At 47.0% G+C, this 10,417-nt stretch overlaps 1 protein-coding gene across 1 annotated transcript in view; it reads right to left on the bottom strand.

Annotated features, from left to right (window-relative positions):
* Positions 1 to 672: 672 nt before the first annotated feature.
* The window catches only part of kctd20 (potassium channel tetramerization domain containing 20), a 12,430-nt gene continuing 2,685 nt past the window's right edge, over positions 673 to 10,417 (bottom strand). The window contains exons 2-8 of the mRNA XM_049003092.1: positions 6,541 to 6,626; positions 6,218 to 6,371; positions 5,794 to 5,896; positions 5,588 to 5,708; positions 4,474 to 4,671; positions 3,050 to 3,160; positions 673 to 2,087 (exon numbers count right to left, since the gene is read on the bottom strand). Of these exons, the coding sequence (XP_048859049.1) occupies positions 1,792 to 2,087; positions 3,050 to 3,160; positions 4,474 to 4,671; positions 5,588 to 5,708; positions 5,794 to 5,896; positions 6,218 to 6,371; positions 6,541 to 6,626 (1,069 nt within the window). The 3' untranslated portion in view covers positions 673 to 1,791. The remainder of the gene's footprint in view (positions 2,088 to 3,049; positions 3,161 to 4,473; positions 4,672 to 5,587; positions 5,709 to 5,793; positions 5,897 to 6,217; positions 6,372 to 6,540; positions 6,627 to 10,417) is intronic.

Below are 10,417 nucleotides of genomic sequence, written 5' to 3'. Positions count from 1 at the left end.
TCGAATAGTTCTATAAATAATGGCAAACGTTTGCCTTGTCGATTACGAATTACAGTCAGGCCATTATGGTAATGAGAGGGGGCTGATTCGAGCTTAAGAGGAGAATGCTGCAACAAATCAGCCCGTGGGTCTGTGGTATCACAAGCTAGATGCTTCCACAAACAGAAGGCTGGAGAGAAAACAAAAGAATGGCTGAATGTTTTCTCCCTGAATATTGTAGTATGAAAGAATAGCAAAGTGTAACAGGAGTGGGGGGATATGAACTGGTAACATGATGCACAGCTGTGTGGATACAGCCACGTGTCAGAACTGAGCTCAGCCATAAACTGCCAGCACTTTGTTAATAGTAGAGCACAAAGTCTGGATGGTGATGATCTCTTCATCAGTGCTGCAGTGATGTTCAGCAGCTCGTCTTGAGGCGTCTGGGCTCTGGATCCCCAACTCAGCCTCATTTAGTGCATCGTCCGAGGCAGACGGTGCCCAGCTGTGCGGGATTAGACCCAACACTGAGCTGTGACAGCATATCATCTACAGTTCTTACCCAAAGAAGGATGTGCAGACTGAGAACCAATCCCAACACGGCCAAGCTGGAAGACAGGACATACCTGCACAATTCACCTGAGCTGAATATCTCACTTTCTGCCAACAGGAAGTTGGGGAAAAGCGCAACAATTATGGGACTTGCCAAAATCTTTTATTTCATCATAAACTTTTAAATCACAATTTTCTCAAAGATGCAGTGTTTTCACATTGATAAGCACGACATATAAACATGTAGGATATGCATATAAAAAATGTTCTCTATGGTTTATAAAGAAAAATGTTTATATCACACAAACTTTTAAAAGAAATGACCAGAGAAACAGCTGGCTGTACATTTTATGAAAATGCAAAAACTTTCAGAGATGCATGCAGCCGTGACAGAGTGGTGAATTGAACATTAAGCTAAACATGACTAGCTGTTCATGCAGGATGCATTAAGGTGTTTCAGACCAGCTTACAGATACAGCTAGATGCACTCTACCACCAGAACACACACACACACACACACACAGTGATCCCTGTAACTTGTTCCTCTCTCCCACATACATACTCAGATTCACCCCGTGACTGTCTGCATCTCTCACACACACATTTGTTGCCGTATCTAGCTCTCTTTCCCACACTACTCTCACACAGCCCTCAGTGACTCAAGCCCATGAAGACTAGAATGTGCAACAAGCCATAGGAGCATCTTTCAAACATAACGCCTCTCTGCTTGAAAGCAAAAGCCCCTCTTCAGCATAATGGCTCCAATGTCCATCCATACCATTCCCCGCACAACCCCTCCCCCCCTTAAACTATCACCACTCTCACACTCCTGCTATGCTCAAGACTTTGACATGCCGAATCAGGTCATGTGATCCACCTCGCTGGTTACCATAGGATTCCCTATAATGTCTTACTTTCAGCAGTGCTGGGGAGTTCCCATGCCAAAAAACAAAGGACAACAAAACCGGCATGTCTTCCTTATAAATAAAAAGGGGATGCCTAACATCCAGCCCTTTAAAAGGTCAAATGTCACGCAAGCCAATGTAATGTGTGTAGAGTACCCCAGTGGAGGGGGGGGGCATCTCTGTCACCACCCTCAGTGGCGAAGCCATGCCTCTGGTGCATCCTTCAGGGATGCCAAAGGGATGCGAGCCGCGGTCTCCCAGCAGAGGGCGCCAGGAGAGAAACCCAGCGGAACGTAGCTTGTGGTTGCCGTGGGAACACTTGAAGAAGGCGCAGGCTAGAGGAAATGATGGTTCCTCAGCTCTCGCTGGGTGTCCACATAGAGAGGAGGGCAGGACGGTGGCTGGGCCTGTTCAGGCGGTCCAGCTCGTCCACCTGCGGGGTGGCGGAGGTTACGGATCTGGCCGCACCCTCCCCCGCAGCAGCCAGATCAGGCACGCTCTTGCTGCGCACGCACTGGAAGTCTACATGCCGACTCTTCCCCTCCTCCTTCTCCCAAGACAGCTGGATGAACGGCCGCTGCACATAGTTGTAGATGACCTCAGCCCGGCCTCCAGGGCGCCTCTTCACCTTCTCCTTGCAAGTAGGGTACCCTGCAGAACATGCCAAGATCTCAGGATGACGGTTCCCCTGCAGAATGTATCCTCAACATAGGAGCCACAACTACACAAGATTAAAAAAATAATTAACCCACAATAATGACTCTAGCTGAAAAATGGATAACATCTTTTTGTATTGGAGCTTTTACATTTTACTAGAAAGATTTAGTTCATGAAGTTAAATTGTATACCAAAGTAGTCCAGATTAATTAACTAGCCCAACAACAGAACCCATGAGAGCTGACCCTGCCACCTTTTAGCCACACCTATAAATAATTAACCATCTTACTTGTTTCTGTCCAGTGCACCTCATAACGGAGCGCTTAAAATGCCGAACTGTGAGCCACACAGCTGCCAGTCGCCACCCTGCTTTGTGGCTCCCAGCCGGATAATTAATGGTCCGGTCCTCCACACGGCAGCCTGCGTGCTATTTCTACATACGTACCAGCAGTGTACTGCTGAACTTACACTGCTCTGAACACGGCCGCAGAGAGCGTAATGGAAAAGGGGCTGCAGTGGCAGCCACCAGTCTGCTCTACACTCTTCAGTACCCATCACCACAAGTCATATGTTTACTATGAAGCACTCATGTATTCATGCCTTCTGTTGGTTTAGGTCAGACCAAAATAAATGGGTTCTAATGACACATCTGCTCTCTTCTGCCAAATATTGTGTCCCACTAACTTAAGAACTGCAAGGAGCAGGGTGCAGGGTATAGAGAGAAGGGAGGAGGGTCCAGGGTATAGAGAGCAGGGAGGAAGGTGAAGGGTATAGGGAGCAGGGAGGAAGGTGCAGGGTATAGAGAGCAGGGAGGAAGGTGCAGGATATATGGTATAGGGAGGAAGGTGCAGGATATATGGTATAGGTAGGAGAGTGCAGGATATAGGGAGCAGGGAGAAGGGTATAGAGTGAATGGCGCAGGGTATAGGGTGAAGAGCGTAGGGCATAGCGCTCACCCTCGATCCCGATGCGAATGTTCTTTAAGCCTCGCTCCTTCAACAGAACTTTGGCCACGTCCCGGTTCTCGATGTACTTGAAGAAACGGTACAGCTTGGTGCTATACAGAACTGGACAGATGGTTAGCACCAGGTCAGGAGGAACAAAACCCAACAACCCGAACAAGACACGTGCACTGAATCAGCTGTTTTACAGTCTTTGCTTTTTCCCTACAGACGTAATAAATGGTACAAAATTATCCAGCAAGCAACTGTACAGCTTCACCCTCCTGTGTGCAAGTATATGGAGTCAGGCAGGGAAGGACGTGTTTACAGGATTACAAATGAAGACTGCTTGCTATTTTAAGACTGACAAACCAATCTGCTCATCAGCTGAAAAGAAATTCTAAAGAGTGACACCAACAAAAATAATACATAAAATAAAAATATCCCAAGTGATTTTAGTCAGGCATCATTACATTCTCAAGAACTTTTACATAACATGTTAGAAGAGATGGTGTTTTTGCCACAATAACAAAGCTGTATTTCTGTCAGGCAGACACTTAACATTGAACTTTCACAGATGACAATGTCATTCCAAAATGAACATACCACCAAGGCAAACAAACGCACTCCGACTGTACATATTAAAGGGCTGCTGCCGTCTCCCACTGCGACTGTACATATTAAAGGGCTGCTGCCGTCTCCCACTGCGACTGTACATATTAAAGGGCTGCTGCCGTCTCCCACTGCGACTGTACATATTAAAGGGCTGCTGCCGTCTCCCACTCCGACTGTACATATTAAAGGGCTGCTGCCGTCTCCCACTCCGACTGTACATATTAAAGGGCTGCTGCCGTCTCCCACTCCGACTGTACAACGGTTTGCCCTTTAGAGCTTCTCGCTTAGGCATGAAAAGCTGTTTCCACATAAACCCAGCACACACACCTCCAAAGTGCACACCTAATTGTAGTGTAAATGTGTGGTAAAGACGAGCAGCGTGCAGTGAAATAGCAATCCGGTAATTGACTGGGGTGAAACATTCAGGGGAATTAGAATATCTGCACATGTAAAGATTCTACAATGAAGAATGAAATGTAATCATGAAAACAGCTATTTGAGCCCCACAAATAGAAAATCAAGATGTATAAATAAACCCTGAGCGTTGCATCTGTAAAAATAGGCTTTGTTTTCTATAACGTCTCTGACTGACATCACATTGGTCTATTCTGCAGCTGGAAAGTATTCAGCAATCAGAGAACCTTACTCTGGGAGTACTACTCATTCACGGAGAGAGCCTTAATCTATGTTCACTTTCATCTGGGGGGAGGAGCATATCTCACTTCCAAAGACGACCATACTAAGAGGACCTTACTCACACCTTATTGCACACTCACAGAGAGGAGGTTATTCTAAGTATGTCTCACCCATGAATCATGCCTTACTCTGAGAATACTCCTCGCCCATGGGAGGCGGGTGCTCCGTGTCCCAGTCCACTGTGTCCTCGTCAGTCAGTACCACAATGTGGCACTCGCGCTCGCCCTCCTGTGCGCTGGATACCATGGCGGGAACCAGCAGTTCCTCCAGGAAAGCCTCAAACTGCTGCCGTGCTCCGTCGTTGGACAGCTCATGCAGCAAGGCGCCTGGGAACCATGAGGGGGCGCCAAACTCATCACCATCACACGACAAACGTGCACGTCACACCCAGGAACCCAATTCAGAGCACGTCTGACTGTACAAACAAGTTAAGGACAGTAAAACATACATCATAACAAGACTACTTTTTATTATTATTATTTTTTTTAATTAGCATCATTTAAAGGCATGTGCTATGGGGATACCTAAAAGGTAAAGAGCAGGAAGTTCAGGATAGGCAACGTACAACGGCATTTTGCCCAACAGTGGTGGAGCATTTCCTTTGCAGTGGAGCCGCTTCTAACCTTGCAAATTTCAGGTATTTAGGGTTGTCATTGTGTATGATTTAAGTTAATAATTAGTCATTTATTAATGATATAACAAGCATGTATTTATTCATGGAATATCCATCCATCCATTTTCCAAACCGCTTATCCTACTGGGTCGCGGGGGGTCCGGAGCCTATCCCGGAAGCAATGGGCACAAGGCAGGGAACAACCCAGGATGAGGGGCCAGCCCATCGCAGGGCACACTCACACACCAGTCACCCACACATGCACACCTATGGGCAATTTAGCAAGTCCAATTAGCCTCAGCATGTTTTAGGACTGTGGGGGGAAACTGGAGTACCCGGAGGAAACCCCATGACGACATGGGGAGAACATGCAAACTCCACACACATGTAACCCAGGCGGAGACTCGAACCTGGGTCCCAGAGGTGCGAGGCAACAGTGCTAACCACTGCACCACCATGCCGCCCCTTAATGGAATATCTAAACTAATAATTATTTGCTTGATTAATCAAAGCATGAAAGCCTTTATTACTCAAATAATTAGATTTAGATGCCATCCAAATGTGACCATGTTGCACAGAACCAAAAGCCCATGTCAGCCAGCAGGTGGCGCCAGACAGGCAGGACTTACTGAGGTCACGGCACCTGATGGTGCTGTGGTTGAAGGCGATGCGGAGGTAGTCACAGGCCTCTCGCAGCTCGCCCACTGACACGCCGTCAGGGCAGCGCAGCACCCCTGTCTGGTAGAAATCCTGACACACATACGTCACCATTACCTCCTGGGCCAGCGGCTACCAGTGAAACGCAAACAGAGAGATCCGTGCGACGATGACTCACCAGCACGACCGCGAAGACTGCGGCACTGACGCCCTCGGCCAGCTCGTACTCACCCTTCTCGTTGGGCTGCAGGAAACCGTGCTGCTGGTTCGCACCAAACATCCTGCAATCAGCACCACGTAATGCACAGATTGCATTTCTTTAACGCGTAACATACCTGTACATTAAACTAATTACAAAAAAAAGAGGCCATTCCACTAATACTGGCTCATTAGGATACTAAACTTCCTGATAAATTCCTGAACAGGTATCTTGTATCATAATTATCATGTAAATAAACTGCATACATCAACGCACCAATCGTATCACAGCGCAGAAGACAATCGCCGGGGTGCTCACTGGCTACGCAGTGATACGACTGGTGTGTGGAGCTGCATCGTGCTGGCATTGCAGTCAGACCATGAGACAGAAGGGAACAGCCTACCTGCCCAGCAGGGTGTCAGGGTGGGCTGTAAAAACTGCAGGGTCCACGACAAAACGAATGCCGTCCACCAACAGGGTGACCTTGCTGGAGGCTGGAGGCATGGGGCTCGTCTTGCTGGGCAGAGGGCCACTCATCTCCGGGCCTTTGAAGCTGCCTGCAGGCAGGAAAACAGCGGAGCTCAGCGGCCACTTGATGTCCTCGGTGTTATAGCACAAAACCAGGCATGAAAAGCTCAGACTACCAAGTCCAAGTGACCATTTCTGTTTTTCTGCTACAAACCTTCTCTGAAGCCGCTCGCTCTCACCGCCCATGACCTGACTTACCCAGGCGGCACTCCTCCTGCTTTCTCTCCTCCATGCTGCGCCTGTCTGCCCCCTGGAGTTCACTGTTGGTACTGCAGCTGCGGGACCTGTGTTGAGGACAGTTAGTTATTGGCTTCTGGCTTGAGCTCCTTGCGCAAGATCTCAGCTCATGTATCAGCTTAGTGTGGGAAGTTCAGTCAATCCAGAGGGCTGACAAGCTGGGAGGCCGACTGTAATGGTTAGAACTCTAGTGGAATGGAGTTTGTCTTAGCGGACACTATCCTGGTCTGGTCTCTGAAGGGGCAAACTGACACCAAGGGCGACGCTGACTGGCACAAAGCTCCATTTTAACTACAGACGCCCTCCCTGTCTCTCTCTGACAAACATGCCTGCATCTGCACAGACCCATAATCTGAGAGAATTCCCAATTCCTGGACCCGTACTTTTCAACACGAGATCCGGGGACTTGCATTTAAATGCATTTTTTGAAGTAACCAGAATACCAGAAATAGAGAAGGTAAGCAGGCTGTCACTCTGCAGTCCTCATTACATACAGAGAAGCACATTTGACTCATTTTGTCGCTTTTCATGACAGCCACCCCACATGGGGCCTTTCAGCTGCGGCCACAGGGGCCGATTCTCATGCTATTTCATTACTGTCAACTATAAAATGCACTACATGGGTTTTGCCAAACTTGACCTTCTGTTAACACTAAATAAAAGCTTACGAGAGTCCCTGTCTATAACCCTGTATGTAATTGCTGCTAATTTTGGGTGCCTATTCCTAATCTGCCTGAACCATCCCTCCTGAAGGGACGTCGCCCGTGAAGAGTGACACACATAAAGGAATTCAGCCCCATTAACCCTTCTAGTGCTTGTTACTGTAGCCTCTTCTGGCTGTTCAGATGTGTATATATCTGCAACCAAACCGGTAAATGACACATTTTGTAAAAACATTAGTTAGTCCCGAATCGATGCCAATTTTGCACTTTGGTATGAACTAGTAGCAGTCTGAGGTTAAATCGAGCTAATGAACACCGTTCTATGAAGTGTTCTAATGAACACCGTTCTATGAAGTGTTCTAATGAACACCGTTCTAGCTTGAAGTGTCACTTATATGCAGAACCATGACCACAGTCTTTAGATGCCATAAATCTATGGCATTTCATTTCCCAGTGGTTACAGGTTTTACTCTCAACAGTGTGGAAAATCCCCCTGCTTTGGCTTTTAATCTGGAACCCAGAACATGTGCAGCGTTAATTAGTGCATTAGTCTCCTTGTACGGCCAAAAGCATGTGGACACCAGCTTGTACTAATACGAAATTGGTTGCACTTTCTTGCTACAGTATCCTCTGCTCCTCTGGGACAGCTTTCCATTAGACGCAGGAACATCGCTTCCGGGATTTGCTGTCATTCAGGATTTGACGCTGGCTGATCAGGTCCCTTTCTGAGAGCTTGTGTGACCGACCACTTTGCAGCTGAACTGATTCCCAGATGTTTCCACATCACAATCCCTTCACTTGTGTTTGACCAGGATGGCTCTAGCTGGGCAGAAATGTGTGGAACCGACTTGTTGGAAGGATGGTGCCCTACGATGAGGCAATGCGGGAAGCCACGAACCTCTCCTGTACAGCCACCCAACTAGATGAGAAACTACTTGTTTACAAAACCTTCAGAGAAGTGCAATCTGACATGAGACTGCTAATATCTACTTTATTCTCCCGATTAGCTGTGAAAATATCTGGATGCATGGAAAAGAGAAAAAAACTTTCCCAGCACAATAGGAAGCCACGACCAGTATAGATGATTCTGCACACGTTTACTTGGAGGTGTGAATTGGGACCAGGGTTAGGCAAAGGGCCACAGGAACAGTAACAAGAAGAGGGTTAGGTAGAGAGCAACAGGAACAAGGGCAGATCGAGGGCCACTGGTTCAATAAAAAAAAAGCTGATTCTCATAAACTGCCAGTCCTTTCTGGATTTGAATGATGGCAGGACGTGACGGATGGGCACAGCAGATCAAGGCATGGACTGCCTTTTACAGCAGTCAATAGCCCCTTCCACAGCATGCATTCCACCCAAGGCTGTTTTTAAGGCCTCTCAGCCCCCCCACCCTCTCCCTCTTATAGGAGTGAAAAGTTTTTATAGGTCAGAGAGGCAGGAAGGAGGCAGACAAAGGCGGCTGTGTGGAGCGCCGATGGAAGGGAGCCCAGCAAGTCATGGGGTCAAACCCCAGCCGAATTCAGTACTCATCAGCTGGGTTCTAAAAAAAAAAAAAAATTAAGGGCAAAGCTGCCTGCACGACCGAAGGCGTAAGAAGCTGCCAAAAATCAAGCAGCGGCAAAGAAAGGAGAGAGTCACCACCAAACAGGCTGCCGCACACCCCACCTCCAGCACCTCATATCCATGTTCACATTGTGACAAGGTTTGTGCTTCAAGAACTGGCCTCTTCAGCCATCTGAAGATACACAATAAAGATGGACAAGATTTCCCCCCCTTTATTGACAAATGTTACAGCCAAGCAAGATACATTATACTTGCTATTCAGTAACGTAAAGTGGCATCATTGTCAGTGTCAGCAGGAATGTATGTGTGACGGGAATAACAGAGAGATGCAGCGAGAGCTGGAACTGCTGGCTGGATGCATCACTTTACACCTTTAGATACGACCAAGGAAGAAGCCACCTGATTGGCCAAGCAGAGTGAGCCGTCAGAGTTTCAAACATCCCAAAAGCAGACGTGTCATTTCCGTGTTTTTAAATTTCCTCAACGACCCTGAGCAGGATAAGTGGGCAAACAAAGAAATAAATGATTTAGAAGATGATGGATTTTGCACCACCTGTAGAACGAATTAAAAGTCTTGAATTAAATGCCTTAAAGCCCAGCCCTATGTCACTGAACTAACACTGCAACTTGATTAACTCAGCTAAAATAACTTAAGAACAGTTACACTTGTCTGAGGACAGGAGCTCGACTGTCCATGCAGAAAAGCAGTAAGGAAAGGCTCAGAGCAAAGGGGCTGAACAGGGTTTGCGGTTTTCCCAAGTTAGAACCACCCATCCTGTTTATAAAATAAGCCTCTTGGGTTAATGTGAAGTTTCTGATATGAAATCAATCTGTCCTCTAACTGCTGATCCTAAGTGGGGTGAACACCGAGCAGAAGGTGGCACAGACATACGCCCCGCATGGGGTGCCTGTCCACAGGACTCCACACACAGCTTAGAGACACCAGTTAGCCTAACTGCACGCCACGGCCCTCCTGCTTCTTACATGAACATGGCAATAGGACATTTGTGCCAAAAAAATGTTTTAAGGAAGGCATGTTAAACATGTTTATAAATAATGCACATTACATGACTGGGCAATATCTGTTGTGCCATGACTTCACTGCAAAATCAGTCACTTCACTGCAACTCGTCAGTCACTCAAGAGGATTTTTTTGTCCCTCTTTTATATTGCAAGCATGTAAATGACAAGCTATTGAATGCATTTGCAGCTTTCTGGAATGTCTTACATTTCCTCCTTCTGCAATAGCAGTCCTGACGCGAACGAGCCCAAATCAACTCGTTTCAAGTGACCCGCAGAGTGACACACAGGTATTGTGAATAACAGCCGATGACAGTCAAATAGTGAACACAGACTAACGATAATTATCGTCAGCAGAACCAGCAGTAAATATATAATAAACAATAATGGTAAACTTAACGAAGGGAATTTATTAAAGTATTAATTGAAAGCTAAGAGGAAAAGAGCACAGCACTGCTGGCAAGCCTGACACAAAGAAATTTGTGACAACTTTGTTTGGAGCGGAGAAGTGCAGGCAATCAGATGCAGCCGCTGATCTCCTGCAATGAAATTAAGGTAGATGAAGGCTGCAGACCAAGGCGTTTGCATCAGAT

Source organism: Brienomyrus brachyistius, unplaced genomic scaffold, assembly GCF_023856365.1.
Source record: "Brienomyrus brachyistius isolate T26 unplaced genomic scaffold, BBRACH_0.4 scaffold74, whole genome shotgun sequence".
NCBI classification, from domain to species: domain Eukaryota; kingdom Metazoa; phylum Chordata; class Actinopteri; order Osteoglossiformes; family Mormyridae; genus Brienomyrus; species Brienomyrus brachyistius.
The sequence above is the reverse complement of the archived record's forward strand: the minus strand, read 5'-3'. Positions and strand labels throughout refer to the sequence as shown.